General features: G+C 39.9%; 2 protein-coding genes across 2 annotated transcripts; both read right to left on the bottom strand.

The window, feature by feature from the left end:
• Nucleotides 1-638: 638 nt before the first annotated feature.
• Nucleotides 639-19,382, bottom strand: coro1cb (coronin, actin binding protein, 1Cb). Its single transcript, XM_079814303.1, has 12 exons — nt 18,227-19,382; nt 16,550-17,635; nt 8,564-8,763; nt 8,353-8,475; nt 8,113-8,242; nt 7,817-7,998; nt 7,624-7,743; nt 7,430-7,534; nt 5,143-5,288; nt 3,534-3,591; nt 2,958-3,200; nt 639-2,876 (listed from the first exon to the last, which is right to left on the bottom strand). The coding sequence occupies exons 1-12, from the start codon at nt 19,263-19,265 to the stop codon at nt 2,757-2,759; spliced, it is 3,552 nt and encodes a 1,183-aa protein (XP_079670429.1). The 5' UTR covers nt 19,266-19,382; the 3' UTR covers nt 639-2,756.
• Nucleotides 19,383-23,779: 4,397 nt separating this feature from the next.
• Nucleotides 23,780-24,576, bottom strand: LOC307125069 (uncharacterized protein; the record flags this gene model as incomplete). Its single annotated transcript, XM_079814681.1, has 1 exon — nt 23,780-24,576. Exon 1 carries the CDS (start codon nt 24,500-24,502, stop codon nt 23,780-23,782), a length of 723 nt encoding a protein of 240 aa, XP_079670807.1. The 5' UTR covers nt 24,503-24,576.
• Between the last annotated feature and the right edge of the window lie 204 nt (nt 24,577-24,780).

Genomic DNA, 24,780 nt, shown 5'->3' with positions numbered 1-24,780 from the left:
AGAACATGGATCCATCATGCCTTGTTACCACTGTGCAGGCTGTTGGTGGTGGTGTAATGGTGTGGGGGATGTTTTCTTGGCACACTTTAGGCCCCTTAGTGCCAATTGGGCATCGTTTAAATGCCACGGCCTACCTGAGCATTGTTTCTGACCATGTCCATCCCTTTATGACCACCATGTACCCATCCTCTGATGGCTACTTCCAGCAGGGTAATGCACCATGTCACAAAGCTCAAATCATTTCAAATTGGTTTCTTGAACATGACAATGAGTTCACTGTACTAAAATGGCCCCCACAGTCACCAGATCTCAACCCAATAGAGCATCTTTGGGATGTGGTGGAACGAAAGCTTCGTGCCTTGGATGTGCATCCCACAAATCTCCATCAACAGCAAGATGCTATCCTATCAATATCAGCCAACATTTCTAAAGAATGCTTTCAGCACCTTTTGGAATCAATGCCACGTAGAATTAAGGCAGTTCTGAAGGCGAAAGGGGGTCAAACACAGTATTAGTATGGTGTTCCTAATAATCCTTTAGGTGAGTGTAATTCATACTGGTAAACGTAACTGCATTTTTGTTTAACATCATTGTAAACGGTCCTACAAACACCAAGAAAACGACACCGCAACTTCATGAAGAATTATTAATGAAAGGATTTATTGTAGAGTCAACCTTTTTTTTATTTTAGGTGAAGTTTGGAATGCATGCACAAGACTGTTTAGGACACAGATAAGTGCTCGGATTCATGGATGTTGTCCTCAAGCAGTGGTCAACTGAAGAGGTCTGTCTAAAACCAGAAACACACATAGAGGCACCAATACATTTACAGTACATATACATCAGAAGAGCTCGCAGGTAGCCACTGCCTCTTAAAGCCAAGTTCATGTATCAGAGCATGTGTCAGCCCAATATATTGTAACATGAGAATAATTCAAAAGTGGGGGCAAACTGGAGAACATGGATAATGATAGCAAAAAAATAGCCATTTCCTATTCAAAATAAGTTGATACTATTTCTGTGGACAGAAACGTCATGCAAATGGCAAGTGTTGAGCATCCAATGTTTCTGACTTCAAAGTGGTTGATTTCCTGAGGTGCAACAGTAATTTCATAATTACTTACAGCGGTAGGTTTTTGATTTATGATGCGTATGCATGATTAATGCATTTTAAACAAGTTTAGGTTTACGTTCACATTCATTCTGCAACGTTATTGCTTCTGGATATATTGTAACTGACTGTGTTATATTTTGGAAAACCCTGTTGTTGGATGCTTTATAATCAATTATGCTGATCTCAAAGCCAGGCAATGGAGGAGATGTGCTTAATACTTTAGTGATCACGATCATCACAAGGGGCATTATATGGACGATTTTAAAATCCTAAATGTTATGAACATTTCCTAGATTTCACTAGAGGCACCCACACACTACAAGGAAAACTGGGGCCCAATTCTCCTCTTTTGACAAGCCTAGGTTAAATCCTGATTATCTTGATGGTTCTACAGATGATCTTATTAGATTTTCCTGTGGTGTGAGGTGTGTTAAGAGTGACTGAATCTGCTCGGAAGCACCAATCTCATCGTAAATATCCAACATGTATCCGATATTCAAGATCAGAAATCCTGTTGTGTGGGAGGAATCCCGAGGACAAATGCGCACGCACTCTGTAGATTGTCACGTGGAACGTAACGATACAAAATCAGAAAACGAGATGCAGAAAGCATAAACACGACTTCTTCCAAAGCTTTTTCTTTTTTCCCGCCAATTTTCTGTAAGAAGCCATCCAAACTCTATTATCAGCATTTCTTCTTGCCCATCGTCCGCCATGTTTGTTTACTTCAAATTCACGTTTGACCATGAGAGATTTTGCGAAATTTCCAGTGTTCACAGTCGGGAAACTGGTTATTTGTGAATGGCATCTGTTAGTGTATGGTGACTCGCTGCGAAGGGGCTGAACATTTCCGGTAAATTTCCAGAAAATTTCCCAAAAATCCTGGAATGTTTCTGGAAACTTGGTAACCCTAGTGGTGAGCTGTCTTGGTCACATCACGACACTCCACACACTATAGGAAGTAAACTGTTAAATATATGTTGTTGTTTTTTATCATCATGTTTGTGGTCTCTCACATAAAAAAAAAATCTGATCAGATTTGTGGGCCAACCTTTAAGTCATATCCTTATCACCTATGATTAGTTTCTGAAGTACCAAAGGCCTTTACAATCACACAGTCCTGCCTTTTCTGCTTATGTCCCACTTTGAATAGTATGACATGTAAATTCATGTTTTTCAATAAGCCACTATCTACAACTGGGAAAAACATATAAAAGTAGAAATAAAAGGAGAGGAGACTGCATCACCTCAAATTTGGCAACACAACAAAAAAGGAAAGAGAAATACTGATGTGTATATACAACGACACTCTGTAACATACTTGTAAATATCCGAATACTCATGGAAACAATGTTACAATAACTAAAAAAAGTAAGAACATTTTTAACAAAATGTAAAACAGTTAAAACCAGTGACCACTCTTTGCCACAATTTTGCTTCTGCTATGCGAATGCTTGGGGGGAGACTTGACAAAAAGTAAAAGTCCATCTTGGAATGTTGCTTGAAGTTGTCCTTGTGAGAAACACCAAGCGGAATGATCGAGTCAAATTGAGAAATTTTGGCAGTGACTGACCCCCCTGCCCACCTGAATCTCTCTCTTTCTCTCCATACTGACGCTATGGCTCAGACCACCACCAGTGTCTTAGATTGCCACTTTAGCCACCTGCTCTTCCAGTTTGGCGATTCTCCTGTCCTGCAGCGTGACCAGATCTCTCAGGGACTTAACTTCTCGCAACAGCTCCTCTAACTTCACTTCATTCTTCTGCAAAGTAAAGAAACAGTGTTTTATCACCAATTAAGCACCAGTTATTAGGGGGAAAAGTCAATGAAGTATCATCCTTACTCTGGTTAGCTGAGGAGAGGCAGGTTTCTGAGGAGTTGCTGGCTCCTCCACCTTTCTGGGTGCCTTGTTATCCAGCAAATTTTTCTTGACTACTTTGAGGTCGCGGTTCTTGCCCGGGACATAACCGTGTTTGAGCGAGATCAGGATTGGTTCGCCATTCTTGCCTTCAAACCACTCCTCAGCCTCCAGCGCCGGGTCTGGACCTGCTGTGTCCGGATAGAGGTCGTCCTGGAAGAGGTCTGACTGCCAAGAACAGAAGAGGCAAGAAATACCGTGATGAGTATTTTGGAATCATGTATTCATGCTGTTTGTTTTCTCTGAAAACATTTGCTGCTTTAATTTTAACTGAAATCAAGTGCCTCCCATTTTCTTCATCAATTGTTGACCATTAAATCACACTTTTGATTAAGCTTTGAGAGTAAAACGTAATACAAAAATAATTAAAACCTCATCAACTGAACATAATTTTAAAATTATAATAAAAATTACTTACTAATTGTTTAGGATTATATATTGAGGAATAGCAAAATTATAGAGAATGATTACATAAACAACAAACAATACAGTGAAAAGTACCTTTCTAGGGACGGTCATGATAATTGGCTCACACTTTCTCTCATGAAGTTTATAAAACCTGTGAGAAACAACAGACACGTTATTGTGTTGTTAATTGTATTGGTGTTAACAGTACAGCAATCTTTCTTTTTTTTTTCATTTACAAAAGATTTCTATTTCAACTACATTTTGTTCTTTGCACTGAAGACTGGAGTAATGATGCTTAGACACAGCTTTGCCATCACAGGAATAAATTACATTTTAAAATAGATATATATAATAACCTTTTGAACTATAGTATATATATATATATATATGTGTATATATATATATATATATATATATATATATATATATATATATATGTGTGTATATATATATATATATATATATATATATATATATATATATATATATATATATATATATATATATACGTGTGTATATATATATATATATATATATATATATGTATACACCGATTAGGCATAACATTTGCTGACGCGTCGAGGCATGAACTCCACTACACCCCTGATGGTGTGCTGTGGTATCTGGCACCAAGATGTTAGTAGCAGATCCTTTAAGTCCTGTAAGTTGTGAGGTGGGGCATCCATGGATCGGACTTGTTTGTTCAGCACATCCCACAGATGCTCGATTGGATTGAGATCTGGAGAATTTGGAGGCCAAGTTAACACCTCAAACTCGTCGTTGTGCTCCTCAAACCATTCCTGAACCATTTGTGCTTTGTGCCAGGGCGCATTATCCAGCTGAAAGAGCCACAGCCACCAGGGAATACCGTTACGGGTTAGCATGGGCACCCTGACAGGTCTGTGGCTATGCAGCCCCTATACGCAACAAACTGCGATGCACTGTGTATTCTGACACCTTTCTATAAGAACCAGCATTCACTTTTTGAGCAATTTGAGCTACAGTAGCTCGTCTGTTTGATAGGACCACACGGGCCAGCCTTCCGGGAACACCCCACAAGAGTTGCAGTTTTGGAGATGCTCTGACCCAGTCATCTAGCCATCACAATTTGGCCCTTGTCTAACTCGCTCAAATCCTTACTCTTGCCCATTTTTCCTGCTTTTAACACATCAACTTGTTCACTTGCTGCCTAATATATCCCACCCACTAACGGGTCGGGTGCCTATATAAACTATATATATATAGTTTATGCCAGATAAATAAAATAATTTTTTAAAATATAATAATTAGGTAAAATAGTAATAACAATAATAATAAACACATAACGCACACCCTTATGAATGAATAGATACGAAAATTAATGATCCATACAGTGATCATTAGGTGTCAAATAACATTTCAATGACCTTTAGGAGCCACAGCATGATCAGTGCCACACTGCCATCCCAGTAGATTTTATAGTCAATGGCAGGCTAATGCCTCCCCCTACTGGAGAAGAAAAATCAAACTAGCAGCAGGAGAAGAGCATCAATCAAGTCACACTGCTGAGAACCATAATCACAATGCTGAAGGCTCGAAGTCAGTTTAGTTTCTCTAAAATATCCAGATTCTGATGTGGCCATCGGCACCTCAAACAATTCAGTCTGCCTTTTCTTTTCAAAAAATAACAAAATAAATACCTGTTCTATGCAATAGCGCATACCTGGCTATCTCACACTTGTTGACGTCTAGGCCTCTTTTGGGCATGTATCCCATGCCTCTCTGGGGCTCCTTGCTGGAAAACGTGTTGAGGTAGTGCACATACGGTGCCTCGTCTGTGATCTCGAAATAACGGATACTGCTGTCACCCTGGACCAGAAAACAAGGTTACAGTTTAGCAAGTTTCTCCACAATGTCCTTTTCACAATTTTGATTAAAATATATATACTATATATAAATACACTAATAAAATGATAATGACATTGCAGTATTAATGTTAAAGGTCCCATGGCATGAAATTTTCATTTTATGAGGTTTTTCAACATTAATATGAGTTCTCCTAGCCTGAATATTGTCCCCAAGTGACTAGAAATTTCGATCGGTGTAAACCGAGTTCTGGGTATCTTTCTCTGCCTTTGAGGAAAATGACAGCCCAGACGAGCTGATCTAGAATTTTCCTGTTATGACGTCACAACAGGAACGGTTACCTCCCTTTCCTCCGCCCAGAGAATTTGGCACGCCCATGCAAGCGCTATATTTGTCCTCGAGAGATCATGGCTTGTGAACAAGTGAATGCTGGCAGTTTCTCAGTGTTTGGATGTACAAATGAAAACAGAAGTCTTTTTTCAGTTCCTTCTGATCTGTGATCAGTGATTTATGATGTGTAGCTAATTATTCAAGTTCACACAGAACTTTATTATTCGTGCACACGCTGTGGCTTCTCTCTCTCCCGACAGAATGGTGTTTTCGTTTTTTCTATCTTGCGAGTAAGTGTTTTTGTACGTCCTCGTCGGGTCTATCTGTTCTAAAATGTGCATACAGTCGTGAGTTTCTGCTCAACATCGGCAGAGCCACATCTTTAGAGATAAACCTCACGCACTCCGAGGCTCGGGCTGCACTGACTGGTCAGCCTTCACATCACCGACCCCCAGTACTGCATCTGGCCCACAGCGGAGGTGCCTTACGCGGCGCGAGATTAAGCAGAAGGGGGGTAAGCGTGAGGGTATCCGGCTAGGCTAGCCAGCTATTCCCACAATAAAATGGATTACATTCGATTACTGCGCTTTTGTGTCTTTGTTTGCGCTGTGTTCTCAATGCGTGTCACTGACGCTTTTCATATGATAGGAAAATATCTAAAAATAATGCTATAATCAACACTTACTCGTAACTTGTTCATCTCGACAACTGTAATGGTACATTACATGTGTTACAAAGTTGGTAGAATAATGATGAAGACGGACTCGGCATGACTGGGACTCGTGTTTGTTCAGAACTCTCAGATACAAACAAAATAAACTCGCACTGACAGCGCTCTCACAACTCAGTTGTTACTACGTATAAATAACTTTGTTAGCAATCGCTCCGTCTCTGGTCCGTGATGTCCGGTTCACGAACTAATCTTTCTTTTGAACCGGTTCTTTTTAGTGAACCGGTCGAACCAGTTCACCAAATCGAACTGAATTGTTCTAAACGGTTCACGTCTCGAGTCAGCGCTGATCCATAATTTACTAAAGTTACTAACTTTCTGACATGAGTGACAGTCCCTCCGACTATAAATAAACTAATAACCAGAAGTAAATGCTAGTAACTACAACAGTTCACTGAACTGAGACGTGCTGAGAGAACTGATGAGAAGTGAACTCAGGTCCATCCGTCTCTCGGGCAGCAGCTCGTGCCTCGTAGACCTCGTTAAACCACGCCCCCTCAGCCACAAGATCTAACACTCATTTCAAATGCAAAGATGTCAGCCAATCACAACAGTGGGCGTTTTTACTGAAGTCTCGCAGCAGACCCTTGAAACAGGACATTCAGCCACAGGGCAAACATCAGTATAGAAAAAATGCCTTTTATTTCTAAATTATGACATTTTATGATGTAAAAATCATACTAACAATATAAGTACACCTCATTATAAAACATTATAAATGTTATGAAACATTAAAAAAATAATAGAAAAATGCCATGCCATGGGACTTTTAAGCCAGTGGAGTGGGGGTTGGGCAAATTATTTACATTTAGTTATATTAATATAATCTTTATTAAAATGCTAAAAAAACATAAAGATGTCCAACATTTAAATAATATCATGGTTTTATATACATATAACAAAATTGCCAGAGGTAGATATCAGCTCAAATATGAGGGACTTTGACTATTGTCGCAGACAAAGTGGAGTCAAAACGAAAAACTGCTAAAATGTGTATAATTAATTTCAATCAATATGTTGTAGAGTTAATACAATATGGCTGATATCACACTTCTTGGGTTACACCTTTTTACAACTTGCTCACCTTTCCACACAGGTAGACCACATTAGTGTCAGGGTCATAGAAGGGAAGCAACACTCCGTTGCTGGTGTCCATTTCGTGCACCGATATCGGCTCTTCCATGTTTTTCTGAAAGAGCATATCAAAATATATTTCATAGTGCATAAAAATAAAAAAAAAATAAAAAAACATAGAGAAAATTCATTTGTTTGGCTTACTGGATTCCATAAGGCCAGCTGGCGCTCACTCATTCGACTGAAGCCGGTGGTGAAGATGTTTCCATCAGCCAGAAAGATGGCCCTCATGGGCCGGGCCCCCTCATGGGCCTTATCCTTCTCCTGTGATCACCAATGCCAGTGAGACACTCAGAACTGTGAAAATAAAGAGTCCTTTTGAGATGTTTTCACTTACCGCAGTGATCTTCCCCTTCCGTGGATCGATAACGCGCACTTTCTTATCCTTGCACGCGGTACAAATGAGGCTGCCGTTGCGACTCCAGCAGACGCTGAAGATCACGTCAGGATGCATGTCCTCCAGGTTGATTAGAGCTTCTCCTGTGCCCACGTTCCAAACGATGATGAGATTATCGCATCCTGACGGAGGAGAGAAAACAAAATTGTTTTTTTGATCATTCAGTCACAGGTTTATGCTCAAGATGATAAACGCAAGGATTTTAATGTAGCGCGCTTTCTTTTAAAATCTCTTACCTGCACTTAGCAGAACATTGCGAGCTGTTGGATGCCACGTCACAATGCCCACCCTCTTGGAGTGACCCTCCAACACCACGGCTGGTTCAGAAAGAGCTGAGGTGAGGCCGTTCTCAGGGATTTGCCACACCTGTGTGACAAAAATGGGAATTTTTGAATAGTAATAGTTAGTCTTTTTGACACTTTTAGGATTCTGAGCAGGGCTTCTATGAGTTGATGTAGTGAAAGAGCTGAGCGTACCATTACTGTACAATCTTCAGAGCCGCTGGCAATGACGTGATCATTGTTCGGGCACCAGTCAATGTCTAGCACAGGGCCCGTATGACCACAAACAGTGGGGTAGGCCTTGTCAATACGACCCGTCTGAAAAACAGAAGAAAAGAAAAATCAAATTGCTAACAGCAAAAATGCTGAGTGGTCATTTAAATTCATATATGCAGCTGTGGCTTACCTTTTGCAGAGGCAGAACAAGGAAAGCTCCACCCCCACTAGCCTCCACAATAATAGCAACAAATTTGGGGTTTACTGCACAAAAGGCACTGTCCCAGGTAACCCGCGAAACCCTAATGTCATCATAGCACTGGTCATTCTTCACCGCCTGACCAAACACATGACGGAATTTACTCTGTCGTACCACTCGTCTGATCATTTCTGAAAATACATAAGAAGAGAAATGTTTTGTTCTTACTTGTCATAATGATTTTTTAGATTTAAAATGATACTTTTAGTAATTCAATATTTATTATCGTTACATTATCGTACAGTTTATATTTTCCTGTATAACAGTCATGATGACAGATGAATGTTCAATGTTGTTTTTAGACTAAATACTGACAATGTATCATATTAAAGTAAGATGAGCAGTTAGCTAGAGAGCACTGGCAAATGGTTTTCCATTTCACTCTGTATAAGCACTTCTCCATAAAAGACAAGAAGAAAATGCAGTCTTGTGTGTGTGAATTTCATTGAGCCACTGTGTAGAAACATGTTATGAGAGAGCCAATAAATTAGTTACTTATTGAAATAAAATATATTTCATGTCATTAATAATCTCTTTTCTTATTAGTACATACTGTGAAATGTGGATACGATGAGTTGTTAGCGTAAGGATCTATTTCTTCTCAAACTAATCCTTAAAAACTACTTTTATTGGTGTAACCTTGTGCAGTCAGGTTGATTCAGTCATTAAAATATTTGTACTTCATCAGTTCATTTACATGTTATCAGCAACATATATTTTAGCTCACTTGACAAAATTGTTTTGTAGTGTCCGAAAGTTCATGCATCACATGTAGACAATAAAAGTAAACATTTTCTTTCTATATACATTTGTATTGTTTGTTTATCATCCAGGATAAAATATATTTTTCAACATAACCCAATGAAACCTAATAAAATCCTAAGGAGCTGCCAAAATAGACATTTCTTATGACGCTACACACACCAAAGATGCTCAAAAATGATGCACACATCTATGATTCCTCAAATTTCTGTCTAGTTAGGCAGATTTTGAGACTCAGCCAGAATGCGCATTCCTGGTCAGTGTTATAAAGGGTATAGTAGTTAATTACACATAGATAACAATCACTGGTTATACGAGTCTAATTTATTAATACATTATGTGCATTATCTGAAGCACTTGAGGCTGAGATGAGCCTGATTGGTGATGGTGTCTTCCTAAATAAGAGCATCATAACAATGATAATAAATAAAGACGATTCCGAACAGCTGTGTTTGTGAGAATAAAATGTGGTCATCACAATAAAGCCATGGATTTGCTTTTGGAAATAGGTCAGATGTATGGCGGTGTGAGTGTGTTTGCTTTCTAATGGCCGAGCTGCGTTATTGATGATGATGATGATGATGATGATGATGGTGATGCTGATGAGCATACCGGCGGAAAAAAAAACCTCACACCAACATTTACATTTCTACTAAAAGATCAATTAAGATGAAGAGTGGGGGATAAAACATGTATGGATGGGAGAAAGATAAGATAGAAAGAAGAAAAAACCCATGGCAATCAATAGATGGGCAAGCTACTGCTGGTGTGAGAAAATGAGAGCTAATCGCTAACCGAACAAATGAATGAAAAAAGCCGGAAAAGCATCAGTAATGCAGCTTGTTTTGAGCCGAGCGTGTTTTTCTTGCGAAATGCGACGTGCCGCTTTGGAGTGGAGGCGTGCTATCTACCCGGCACAGGTCATGATGGTCAACTTTCAATTAATATCTCTATTTCTGCTTATCTCGCCATATGCATGACCATCAATGGCTGAATGTCTAACGTGTCAGAAAATAACGCTAAATGCATCAAATGCACGTGCACGAGCGCATTTTGTCCGGTTACTAGCTGTTTCCAGAGCTTGTTTTAAATCAGTGATGCTTGCTAAAAATCGAGCTAGCATTCCAGTAGAGGCTAGTGCAACACTGACCTGCCTTGCATTAATATGACCAAACGCAAAACGCTTACCTTTATCAGTACTACGTCTCTCAGAGCGTCAAATTCAAAGCATTAATTTATTTTCTCACAGATTCAGTTTGTGCTGGTGACTGTCTCAGTGAATTGCGGCTAGCCACAATAGCTTCCCTCCTCTCCTTTATTCTGAATGAACGGGAGAAAACGCCCTTGTTCTCCTCTCCTCTCCTCTCCCCTCCCCTCCTCCTCATGTCCTCCTACATGGACATCAGTTCTATGTGTGTGAATGAGAAGTAGGTGTACAAATTGTACCGTACTGGCCGACAGGTCACTGCGGTTTAAATGGTAAGGACATCTTATACGTGGAAAAACCTTTGAGCATCTCTCCTTTGCAAACACTATTCCAAGCTTTTCCATCTTGTGTATTTAAACACGTTGTGCTTCGCCTTCAGTGGAGCTGATAATGTTACAGGAGTGGTAATTATGTTAAGAGTGAAAAAGGATGAAGTCATGCAATGTTGGATTATGTTACAAAGTGTGTGTGCCCTAAAATTTAATTTGGAATCTTATTTTTCTGTTACAGTGGTGTAGGGGTTTTCAAACTTTGTGATAACAAGGACCCCCAAATATGATGATCTGAGGGACCTCGTTTGTAATAGCATATATTATATATATATATATATATATATATATATATATATATATATACATACAGGGAGTGCAGAATTATTAGGCACGTTGATTTTCTGATCATATTTTTTTTCCAGGCACATTTGACCAATTCCAAACCACAGTAATCCTAATATTGATTTAGTATTTAATAATGTATAAGTGATATATAATTGTTCATGAAGGCTGGAAATGAAAATCACCTTATATTCAGGTGTGCAGAATTATTAGGCATGTTTTCTTTTACAGATAAATTGAGCCAAAAAAGAGATTTAACTCAGACTGAAAAGTCAAAAAGTATTAAATGCCCATGAGAAGGATGCAATACTAATGCAATACTAGACATTGCAGTTAAGGCCTGACCATTGGACAGTGAAATGCTCGTTGGGTCAGCAGGGTCAGACAAAAACAGGTGGTGAAGAAAAGACACCTGTTAACTGCAAAAGAATTAAGAATTAAGGTGAAGAATTAAGGGTGAAACCATCAGGAACCCTTTAGTCTCCAGCGGCACCATTTTCCAGAGCTGAACCTTAACCTGGAGTCTCCAGAAGTGCAAGGTGTCAGGATCTCAGAGACTTCAGTTAGGTAAAGAATCCTAAAAAATGACCCCCACTAAGAATCACAAGCTGAAGTGTTGTAAAATACATGAAGAAGGTTTTTTTATAGGCTTTATGGACAGATAGGTTGAGAATGACTCTTGAAGGACCAGCACCACATCCTCTAGTACCACTGTTTTTGAAGAATTCATCTTCCAGAATCTGGCAGTACGTTTTGGGAGTTCATTTTTAGTCCATCTCTGCAAAACGGACTTCAGGATGGAATAAAATGAACTCCCAAAACGTACTGCCAGATTCTGGAAGATGAATTCTTCAAACAGTGGTACTAGAGGATGTGGTGCTGGTCCTTCAAGAGTTATTCTCAACCTATAAAACCTATAAAGCCTATAAAAAAAGCAGGCTTCTTGTATTTTACAACACTTCAGCTTGTGATTCTTATCTAGTGGGGGTCATTTTTTAGGATTCTTTACCTAACTGAAGTCTCTGAGATCCTGACACCTTGCACTTCTGGAGACTCCAGGTTAAGGTTCAGCTCTGGAAAATGGTGGCGCTGGAGACTAAAGGGTTCCTGATGGTTTCACCCTTAATTCTTCACCTTAATTCTTAATTCTTTTGCAGTTAACAGGTGTCTTTTCTTCACCACCTGTTTTTGTCTGACCCTGCTGACCCAACGAGCATTTCACTGTCCAATGGTCATGCCTTAACTGCAATGTCTAGTATTCCATTAGTATTGCATCCTTCTCATGGGCATTTAATAATTTTTGACTTTTCAGTCTGAGTTAAATCTCTTTTTTGGCTCAATTTATCTGTAAAAGAAAACATGCCAAATAATTCTGCACACCTGAATATAAGGTGTTTTTCATTTCCAGCCTTCATGAACAATTATATATCACTTATACATTATTAAATACTAAATCAATAGTAGTTATTAGGATTACTGTGGTTTGGAATCTGTCAAATGTGCCTGGAAAAAAAATATGATCAGAAAATCAACGTGCCTAATAATTCTGCACTCCCTGTATATATATATATATATATATATATATATATATATATACATACACACACACACATGAAGAACAAGTATTTGATACAAGTATTTGAACAAGTATTTGATACACTGCCGATTTTGCAGGTTTTCCTACTTACACAGCATGTAGAAGTCTGTAATTTTTATCATAGGTACACTTCAACTGTGAGAGACGGAATCTAAAAAATCCAGAAAATCACATTGTACGATTTTTAAATAATTAATTTGCATTTGATTGCATGACATACTGTAAGTATTTGATCACCTACCTACCAGTAAGAATTCCGGCTCTCACAGACCTGTTAGTTTTTCTTTAAGAAGCCCTCCTGTTCTCCACTCATTACCTGTATTAACTGCTACTGTTTGAACTCGTTACCTGTATAAAAGACACCTGTCCACACACTCAATCAAACAGACTCCAACCTCTCCACAATTGCCAAGAACAGAGAGCTGTGTAAGGACATCAGGGATAAAATTGTAGACCTGCACATGGTTGGGATGGGCTACAGGACAATTGGCAAGCAGCTTGGTGAGAAGGCAACAACTGTTGGCGCAATTATTAGAAAATGGAAGAAGTTTAGAATGACGGTTAATCTCCCTCAGTCTGGGGCACCATGTAAGATCTCACCTTGTGGGGCATCAATGATCATGAGAAAGCCGAGGGATCAGCCCAGAACTACACAGCAGGACCTGGTCAATGACCTGAAGAGAGCTGGGACCACAGTCTCAAAGAAAACCATTAGTAACACACTACGCCGTCATGGATTAAAATCCTGCAGCGCACGCAAGCTCCCCCTGCTCAAGCCAGCGCATGTCCAGGCCCGTCTTAAGTTTACCAATGACCATCTGGATGATCCAGAGGAGGAATGGGAGAAGGTCATGTGGTCTGATGAGACAAAAATAGAGCTTTTTGGTCTAAACTCCACTCGCCGTGTTTGGAGGAAGAAGAAGGATGAGTACAACCCCAAGAACACCATCCCAACTGTGAAGCATGGAGGTGGAAACATCATTCTTTGGGGATGCTTTTCTGCAAAGGGGACAGGACGACTGCACCGTATTGAGGGGAGGATGGATGGGGCCATGTATCGTGAGATCTTGGCCAACAACCTCCTTCCCTCAGTAAGAGCATTGAAGATGGGTCGTGGCTGGGTCTTCCAGCATGACAACGACCCAAAACACACAGCCAGGGCAACTAAGGAGTGGCTCCGTAAGAAGCATCTCAAGGTTCTGGAGTGGCCTAGCCAGTCTCCAGACCTGAACCCAATAGAAAATCTTTGGAGGGAGCTGAAAGTCCGTATTGCCCAGCGACAGCCCCGAAACCTGAAGGATCTGGAGAGGGTCTGTATGGAGGAGTGGGCCGAAATCCCTGCTGCAGTGTGTGCAAACCTGCTCAAGAACTACAGGAAACGTATGATCTCTGTAATTGCAAACAAAGGTTTATGTACCAAATATTAAGTTCTGCTTTTCTGATGTATCAAATACTTATGTCATGCAATAAAATGCAAATTAATTACTTAAAAATCGTACAATGTGATTTTCTGGATTTTTGTTTTAGATTCCGCCTCTCACAGATGAAGTGTACCTATGATACAAATTACAGACTTCTACATGCTTTGTAAGTGGGAAAACCTGCAAAATTGGCAGTGTATCAAATACTTGTTCTCCCCACTGTATATATATATATATATATATATATATATATATATATATATATATATATATATATATATATATATATATATATATATATATACACTCACCTAAAGGATTATTAGGAACACCATACTAATACTGTGTTTGACCCCCTTAAGGCTTCAGAACTGCCTTAATTCTACGTGGCATTGATTCAACAAGGTGCTGAAAGCATTATTTAGAAATGTTGGCCCATATTGATAGGATAGCATCTTGCAGTTGATGGAGATTTGAGGGATGCACATCCAGGGCACGAAGCTCCGGTTCCACCACATCCCAAAGATGCCCTATAGGGTTGAGATCTGGTGACTATAGGGGCCATTTTAGTACAGTCCACTCATTGTCATGTTCAAGAAACCAATTTGAAATGATTCGAGCTTTGTGACATGGTGCATTATTCTGCTGGAAGTAGCCATCAGAGGATGGGTACATGGTGGTCATAAAGGGATGGACATGGTCAGAAACAATGCTCAGGTAGGCCGTGGCATTTAAACGATGCCCAATTGGCACTAAGGGGCCTAAAGTGTGCCAAGAAAACATCCGCCACACCATTACACCACCACCACCAGCCTGCACAGTGGTAACAAGGCATGATGGATCCATGTTCTCATTCTGTTTATGCCAAATTCTGACTCTACCATCTGAATATCTCAACAGAAATCGAGACTCATGAGACCAGGCAACATTTTTCCAGTCTTCAACTGTCCAATTTTGGTGAGCTCGTGTAAATTGTAGCCTCTTTTTCCTATTTGTAGTGGAGATGAGTGGTACCCGGTGGGGTCTTCTGCTGTTGTAGCCCATCCGCCTCAAGGTTGTGCGTGTTGTGGCTTCACAAATGCTTTGCTGCATACCTCGGTTGTAACGAGTGGTTATTTCAGTCAAAGTTGCTCTTCTATCAGCTTGAATCAGTCGGCCTATTCTCCTGTGACCTCTATCATCAACAAGGCATTTTTGCCCATAGGACTGCCGCATACTGGATGTTTTTCCCTTTTCACACCATTCTTTGTAAACCCTAGAAATGGTTGTGCGTGAAAATCCCAGTAACTGAGCAGATTGTGAAATACTCAGACTGGCCCATCTGGCACCAACAACCATGCCACGCTCAAAATTGCTTAAATCACCTTTCTTTCCCATTCTGACATTCAGTTTGAAGTTCAGGAGATTGTCTTGACCAGGACCACACCCCTAAATGCACTGAAACAACTGCCATGTGATTGGTTGATTAGATAATTGCATTAATGAGAAATTGAACAGGTGTTCCTAATAATCCTTTAGGTGAGTGTATATGCTTGTGTGTGTGTGTGTTCATGTTTTTCTATCCCAGTGGGGACTTAAACCTGAAGGCACACTGACTCATGGGAACTTGAGTGTTACCGTGGGGACCTAAATTGAGGTCCCCTATGATGAAACAAGCTTCTAAATCATTCAGAATGAGTGTTTTTTTTTTTTTTTTTTTAAATACAGAAAGTTTTCTGTGATGGGTAGGTTTAGAGGGATAGGGTGAGTGTAAGAGTATAGAATATACCGTTTGTACAGTATAAAAACCCTTACGTCTATGGAGAGTCCCCACAAAGATAGTGAACCAGAAAACAAATACATTAATAATATTAATTTAAAAACAGAAAAGAAAATTCAAAACTACGTCACAGTGTAACTGTGTATATTTTTCTTATTGGCTGTTAATGTTGTTGCAAAGAATCATGGGTATGGTCTCACCCTCTTGTAGAAGTGCATTTAATAAATTGCTGTTAGACTTATGTTAGATCATACACCATTTGTGTAAGTACTGTGATGGTACAGTTATGTTATCAGGTACTGTAACAAATGGTATCATTTGTATGTTCATCTATTGTTGTGTTTATTTACTTCAAAGTATTACTCAAGAACACCCCCACCCCCCCAATATGTCCATATGCCATAATAATGCATTGTCACCTGACAGACATTTTAGATACCATTTTAGTGCATATGTCTTACCTAAAACTTGTCCTCATTGAAATTTGATCAAGACTCTCTGTAAGCTTTATACTGTATGAAAACTGGAAATGCAATCAGATTGAAAACCTGTCTTACCTTTCTTTGGTGAGGATCTTCTTCCGATTTTATGGGGAGATGTTTGTACATCAAAGGATGTCTTCATTTGTGATCCCACAGCTACATCTGGCCTGGCTTCCATTATGTTTGTCCTGCTGTGATGTATCACTTTCTCCTGGATTTTGTTGCTGTCTCGGATGAGTTCAGAGACAGGCCTATATCTGGACACTTCGTTTTCTTCTGAAGCGGAAGAATCACTGCTTGGAATTCTACAGGCGGCATGAGGATATCTGCTTGGGACTGCAGAGGGTTTCGAGTTTTCTTCATCCTCAATGTCTATATAGTTTTGAGAATCACTTCTACCACATTTCAAAGGATGTTCCACATTTTCCAAAACAGAGTCTTTGCTTGCTTGTATCTTTTCCGTGCCTGTTTTAGCAAATGGATTTTGAGGCTTCTTTGGCACAGGTGGCGGTGGGCCCTTTATTTTTGCTTTTTTTTTTAATAATGGTCTCAGCTGAGACATATCCATTTCCTTTAGTTCTCTATCATCGACAGTTTCTATCAAGTTATCGCAGTCAGGTGCAACAATTTCATCGAATGGGGCTAAATAATATCTTGGAATATCAGCAGCCTCAGGCTCGACGGACATGCACACGTAGGACGGGGACTCTATATAATAAGGCAACATATCAAGACATGATGCATGTGCATTAAAATCCTCAGGAGACTGCAGTCCCGCTTGCCTTCTGCCCATTTTAATATTTTTCAGCAGCAGGTCCAAATATTCGCTCGGCTCATCTATTGAATGAGAAGCAGATTCCTTGTGGCCAACTGCTTTTTTAAAGGGATTCTTTGGTTTCTTTGGAACAGGTGGTGGTGGTCCTTTGATTTTGGCCTTTTTTTCTGTCTGAGCATCTGTGGGTAAGACGTCAGGGATTATGCTCTGTATTTCAGTGTGAGGAACGTACATATGAGTGATGTCAGATGACTTTTTCGCCTCCTGATCAGGAAATTTATGAATCTGAAGTGGTGGTGTGATCACAGCCGTGAAATAGAGAGGCTCTTTTTCCCGTTTCAAAGAAGCCATCTGTGTGACGCTTGTGGCGTCACTGCCATCAAAATCTGAGTGAGAAAAAGAGTTTAAATGGTTAACGATAATTTGATCTAAACATTTACCGCTGGGCAAGCTTTTGCCCAGATGCACTTCTTAAATTTGACCTTTTTCTCCTGATAATTCAAGTAAAGGTGAAGTATTTTGTCTTCCATTAAGACGACCATCACAATCTTTCCTGCTTTTTGTGGATTTCGGCTGAACAGCTTTTTGATAAACAGATTTACTGTCTCTTTTCACACATGGTGCATCTGCTCCCCACACTCCCTTTTTGGCTGGGTGAGGCGCATTGCTTACAGGGACTTTTTTAGCACTGGATTCAGTTAAACTCTCAGATGACATGACTGCTGAGTGCTTTTCCATGACAGTGAATGCCCCTTTGTAATAATTTTTCTTCTCAGTGTGAAACAAAGCATTTCTCAAATCTGAATGGAACGTGCTTAATGCCTTTTGTTTAGAGTCCTCCTCAATCCTTAACGGAACTAGAGCTGTGTCTGCATTTGTGGGTTCAGTAACAATCTCAGAGTCAGATTTGAACATTGTCATTCTAGACTTTAATAAACATAGTTCATCGAAGGGAGTATGTAAGATTTTGTCCTTACCTTCAGTTTCACCCCATGCAGTCTCCCCTTCTCCCAAAAATGGTGTATGGAAAGTTGGGTTTCTTTGGTCTTTTCTGAAGTTTTCTTTGGATGTTGCTGCAAAATGTGTCTTTGAGATTGATATATCTCGACTGATATTTTTGTCCTCCTGTAAATTATTCTGCTTATTTGCACCCCGAAGCCACGGGCGACTTGAATGTGAATGGAGTCCACTGTTTGACGGACACGTAGTCACAGTCTCCTGACATAAAGAATCAGCTTTGTCCGGACCAGGGCTTTCTTTGTGTTGAACAGTTCCAGCACTTTCTTTGCAAACTTTGTCACAACTTATCCCAATTTTAGCACTGCGTAGGATCTGAACTTCCTCTTTATCTTTACCCTTTGAACCTCTTATTTCCTGGAATGACTGTCTTTCAAGTAAATTAGCATTCTCTGATTCCAAAGAGTATTTCCTCTTTATTTCAACATCTCCACTCATCAGTGGCATTGGCTCTGTGTCTAACATCGCATTGTGTCTGTCCACCAGCGTTTGTGTCTCATTCTTCTCAACGCTCATGGCATCATCTGTTGAGTCCCCTTGACATGAACCTTCTAACATGTTTGGAGTATCCTTGAGGTGAGTTTTGTTTGTCATACCTTCTGCTCTGTCAGGTTGTTGCTGGTCCACAGCAGTAGATATATCTGTGGCGGTTGCGTTGCTTTTGACTGTTTTGAATTCTGAGGCGCATAAACCTCCTGCCAGGCTCAGTAGAGGATTTGGTGTCCTGACATTCTGTGAAACATCCGTGTCATAACTCTGACTGATCTTTTTTCCTCCCTGGTTGAAAGAGGGCTCAGTGTTGTTGTCATTAGATCTTGTTGATTCCTGACCAGGACAGGGCTCTAGTAGGGAAGTGTCCAAGTGAACAAAATTCTGGTCTGTTTCTTCTGGGCTGTTGGAATGTGCTTCCTCCTCACTGTGGTTTAAGATCTCATTGTCACTAACAGCACTGGTCAGGACGTCTTCTTTTCCCAGCTCCTTGATCGGTTTCTGTCCCATCACCCCTGTGAAGAACACATATCACCACCCATGAGTTTATGAAAAGACCGCATATCTTTATCTATAATGAGTCCCCTCCCATCTCGAGCTCTCTCTCTTGTTCCTCTCACATCACTCCTTTCAGGAATGTTGCAATGCCTAAAATTAAATGACTCTCAGTGTGGCCACTGAGTCACAGAACCAAAATGGCAACTGGCAGAGTAGATCAGTTAGGCCTACCAGGTGCGAAGGTCACATTAGACATGAAAGGGGAAAACCCACGGACTCCAAACATATCCCATGGCTCTTGACAACAAAACTCCTGTTTGCATCTAAGTTGTGAATTCATTATTTAATACATTACAATTAAAATGAATTACAAATAGATGTTACATATAGTGAAATTAATTATTAACCTTCTCAAATCGACCTTCTGAAATTCTGTTGCCCAGCCTGAGTGGTTTGAGAGTAAGAAGTAACCCATGATGCTCAGCTTACTGTAGTGTCACAATGTGTCTCGTGGGAAGAGTAGTCTAAAATAGCCTCCCAAATATAAGCATATGATAAGGTGTAAGCAGGTCCTTTGTCCTCTGCCCTCAAAACTCAAGAAATGTTTTACTTAAAAAAAATTGGATAATGTCATGCTACAGCATAAAGTATATTAAGTAGATTCGTCATTAGAATATTTTGCGGTACACGACACAGCTTATGAATGCAGGTTTGTCTATATAAACATGAATAAATATGGCTCTACATTATCAGGAAATGTCATCTCATTTGTGTCTCTCAACATGATGGGATATTTTAAGGGTCCAGTGCTCTGTGTTGACTCTTTACTCTGTCTGAGAATGTCAGCTGTAGAGGTAAACGCTCCACTGGCTGTGCTGCTGGATGAATGGCGAACTTATATTATGGTGGTGTCATTGCACAGGCACTGTGCAGGTTATTTTGAGGTTGATGGCCTCAGCTTGCAATATCCCAAGCAGCTGGGAAGGGCCATCCATAAAACCAGACTCTCTTCATTTAGCTTCGCCCTATAGCCAAAACAGTATATGAATGAATTTGCAGGTTGAGCACAACGTTTAATGCTCAAGTAATGTCGATACACACAGTTTCATGTACAGTAATAAAATAATTTATTAGTTGTGGTTGGATATAGCTTGTTTCATGTTGTAACGGTCGGTTATATTCAGTTGTGTTTCCTACTTTTTAAGCTCCTGTTGTTTCCGAAGTGTTTAATAAATAGTATTCTGATTATTCCTGGTCTGTTTCCTGAGCAACCCATGACACATGTGACTTTTGAGAGCAGATGGACAAATAAATTACACTGGTTGTCCGACTGTAGATGTCTTTAAGCTTGAAGACACTTCTTGGGATTGCTCACCCATTATTCAAATGACAACTATCAGTAACAATTGTCCTTGTTATCTATGCAAAACAATGAACTAAATGCAAACATGTCACAGCAAGGTTCAACGAATACGGAGACGTATTTTTAAAACATTAAAAGTCTGTTTATAAAGCATTCCACTTTTCCTTTTTTTTTTTAAAGATTACTTTTAGAATAAATCTCCTCCAGACATACATTTACATTTATGTATGTCCGCCCAGAGATTTACAATACAGCAGAAATCACATTACTGGCAAATACAGATGTAACATTACTTAACATAAGCAATAGAAATACAGCTGACAGTCTCACCGTGTTCATGTATTCCTAAAAAAGGAGAAAAATGCTCACCAACGATGCAGATACGTCTTTGGATTTGCACTAAACACACTAATTTTAGTCTGTTTATCTGACTCGAGCTTAGTCTCTGGGCTGCTCCAGTGTCTGGTCTTGTGATGTCAAAATCACATTTGCCTGATTCAATAAGATTTCCTTCTGTGAGGCACTCAAAGATCAGACAAAGCATCACTTTTTCTACATTAACATGTCATTTACTTTACTTTCATTTGGTAGAAAATGTCCTCATACTAAGGCATGAATTATTAATATGCAGAACATATTCATTATCAACATTCTCTCTTTCATTATGAGCAACCCAAGGCTATAAATAAATGCAATACTGGTCCATTTCTGATGCAGACAATAAACAATTTATTTCCATAATTAACTGTACATTACATTATAAAACATCAGTGCAACACAACTTAAAATGGTCAAAATGAAGTACAATATCTGATGTATGTTCCCAGTCACTTTTAAGAACTGTTAAGTTAGGGCTAAAGGCAATCTTAGAGTTTCTCCATTTGATTTTATTGTACGCTTAGTGTGTTCCAACATGTCAAAACATGACAATAAATAAATGACTTTGGTCTCTTCTATTGAAATATGAAATGTAGTATCAAAATGAAAAGACAAACAGCCCAAAAATAAGCCACAAATATGCATTTGTTCAAAATAAACGTTGCTCTATAAAGACCGCAACAAGGTGAAGACAAAACCTCTGTGAAACAAGCGGTTTTTTACCAAAGAACCGTTTGATTGCAAATGGCAACAGGTAAGGCACTTGCATGTCTGAAGAAACTAAAAGTCTAGTACTCAAATTAGCAGCAGCTGGGAGGAGGAGGTACGACAAGCCATGAGCGGAAAACAAAGCAACATTAGTCTTTTTGGGAGGTCATCTTTTTTGGCAATCGTAATAATTTTGATTAGCAGAAATACCTCCCCAAAACTATATCCAGTTTGAAATGGGAAGGTCCTCATATTATATGTATTTTTAAAATATGGGTGAAAAAAATAAATAATAAAAGCCAAAACTAAGTTCCAAATAACTTGCAATTTACAAAAGCAATGTGAAATAAGACTCAAGTTTTTTTTAAATAAAAGCCACAACATAGTTTCATACAGCAGTGACTGAGTCCATGTGGACCATAGGGGAAAAAAGCGTTCACTCAAATCTCAGTCAAGGTGCTTTTCTTTCACATCTGATTTTCATTCTTCTAAATGAAAACTAGTTACCTTTCTTATTGTATAAATAAAGGATTCTCTTCAAATTCTTGCTTACACTTATTGCACAGGCCACTTTGCATATTAAACATTTTTCCCCCAAAAAGAGAAAAACAAACAAGCTTAATAAACAACATAAAGACCAAGAACAATAAATAGTAAATTACATATGAAAAAAAAATTAAGGTCACATTTAACCAATCCTTGCAAACGTACTAGTTATCCCAGAGCACTAATCAAACTTTGTGTTCTTTTACACATATCAGACACCATCATGGTAGTATGTCCTATGGCCACAATATCATAAGATAACACACTGCTCGTACCTGTTAATACTTAATGTACATGACTGTCATTATCAGATGCCATGATGTCATTTCGTATAGGAGACACTTTAAAAGGACCTTTTAAAGGACGATAGTGACACATTTGAACATCCTCTGATCAACTTGAAGACTGTATTGTACTAATGTGTTGCTGCTAAAGCCTTTTTGCACATCACAGGCTACAATTTGTACAATAAACAGCTTAAGCTAAATTACATAACATGAGCTATGCTCTAGTAGCACGTTTCAGATGTAGTTGATCTGATAAACACCAGCTGAGAAGCAAATTAGAGAATTGTAAGACAAATAGTCAACGACATTCATGTTGCATTTTTCTCTGGAAATAGACAATAATTATGTGGCTTTGTTGATGTCATTTTTGCAAATGGCAACATTTAAGGATTCAAATAACTATCAGGTTGAAATGACGCAGTGACAATCATACATTTCAGACTAAACTTTAGTCTGAAATTACTTTTGTGGTGTGACATTTTGATGAAAATTTCTCACAAAGGTTTGTGGAACTATACGGCTAAACTTCAAGTGAACAAAGTTGCCTCTAAAATTTGTATCATGTTTTAATAAAGCCATAGCATCTGGACATTTCTATTATCATTAGTAAATAACACGCAGTCTGATCAGTTATTCCATAACATCATTCTAATTTCTTTATTTATGTGCACTTTTATGGTTTGCTTTGTGACAATTATCTAAATCAGATAAACTGCCTCTTTTCTCATCGAATCATCTCAACTACATGATAGGCTTATCTGCAATAGCACATAAATTCGCTGGTGAACAAACTGAGAAGCAAAATTTCATTGATATTGTTAAAATGGGCTTTAAAAGTTCAAACAATTTTAAATGATCGATATCAAACAAATATTTGAATAAATATTTGAGTAAAATCATTGCTTATTTAACCAGGTCTTGATTATGCCACCTATAGATGGACCACACATATAGTAAAATCGTAACGGTTGGGCTTCCTTTAGCAAGACCAAGAAATGCGATATCAACAAAGCCGTTAATGAAGGTCCAAGCCAGAGCATGCTTTAATATATATATCTTAGTTAAAGCAGACAGACACATGAAGAACGCAGTGCAGTTATGTAAAGGGCTGCTGGAAGGACGTCCAAGCCTGGCCTGATTGTTCTCATGAGGTGTCTTGCAGCATCAGCCTCCATGGTTGCTTTCGATGGCTGTAGGACTGGAGCAGTCCCATTCACTGAGAAAGCAGTTCTGACATCTTTGAGTCAGCTTTTCAAACTCTGCAACACAGTCGGAGTTAAAGAGAGCTTGGGAGAGCCAGAGGTTTCCAAGCAAAGAGAAGGCTCTTGCTCCTCATAGTCAATTGAGACTGTGGCGGAAAGCGTGAGATCCTCTGTGGAAATGGCCAAGTCACCTAGCTTGGCCAGCGAATTAGACCTTTTAAGTTGGGAGGACACAGTCAGTCCGGCAAGCCGCATGCGGGTCTCAATCTCTTGGGCTCGCTGGCGTACCAAGCCCGGCTGTCCTCTCCGAATTCTCTGAAGACTGTCGCTGCTGGAGCTGCGTGTCAGGGACGAGCCCGGTGCAAGCGTTTGCTGGAATTCACTGGAGCCAGGGTGTAAATTGGGAACGTTCCCCTCATCCACTTCCATGTCCTCCGTGGCAGTGTCCTCTACACTCAAGTCCATCTGTTCCGACTGAGGACCGGACAGTTGCTCCAGTCTATGATGCACCAGCTGTGTCTCCAGGTGGGCCCCCTGACTGAGCTCCGCCATGGGCCTCTCACCACCCAGACTGAGCCTCAGGAGAGTGAACTCTGTCATAGGATTGCTCCCTTTGCTCCCCTCGTCCTCCCCCTCCATTTTGTCCTCAGTCTCCAAGGAATAACGCAAATCCTGAGGAAGGTCTTCGCAGCTTGGTTGCTTGAGGTAAGTGTCCGAGTTGACCCGACTGGAGCAACGAATGCACTGGCAGTGCCCGCTGCTCATGTGATGCCGAGGGCCAGGAGGAGGCACCTTATTGGCGGAGGCGGGACTGAATTTGTGTCCTCCAGGGGCCTGGATGGAGATACTGGGAAGGCCAGCATGACGTGGCAGGTTAAGGCGATGGGTGCGACGTTCGCAGCGGCGGCCGCTGGGCAGGCGCAGGCAGTCTCGGCACGACTGATATGAGGGCTTCACTTTGTAGGGGTTTCCAATGCTAGCACTGTCCTAAACCGATGAATACACACAGGCAGGGAGAATGCATGGTTAGGTTTTTCAAAGGT

This window comes from Gobio gobio, assembly GCF_949357685.1.
Source record: "Gobio gobio genome assembly, chromosome: 4".
Taxonomy (NCBI): domain Eukaryota; kingdom Metazoa; phylum Chordata; class Actinopteri; order Cypriniformes; family Gobionidae; genus Gobio; species Gobio gobio.
Note: the sequence above shows the minus strand (reverse complement) of the source record. Positions and strands in the feature narration are given on the sequence as shown.

Coding starts and splice junctions, on each gene's coding strand:
- coro1cb (XM_079814303.1), bottom strand. CDS start 19,265: ATGGGACAGAAACCGATCAAGGAGCTGGGAAAAGAAGACGTCCTGACC. Junction 17,636..18,226: donor TGCATGGGGTGAAACTGAAG/GTAAGGACAAAA, acceptor TTTCTCACTCAG/ATTTTGATGGCAGTGACGCC. Junction 3,201..3,533: donor TCATGACCGTCCCTAGAAAG/GTACTTTTCACT, acceptor TGTTCTTGGCAG/TCAGACCTCTTCCAGGACGA.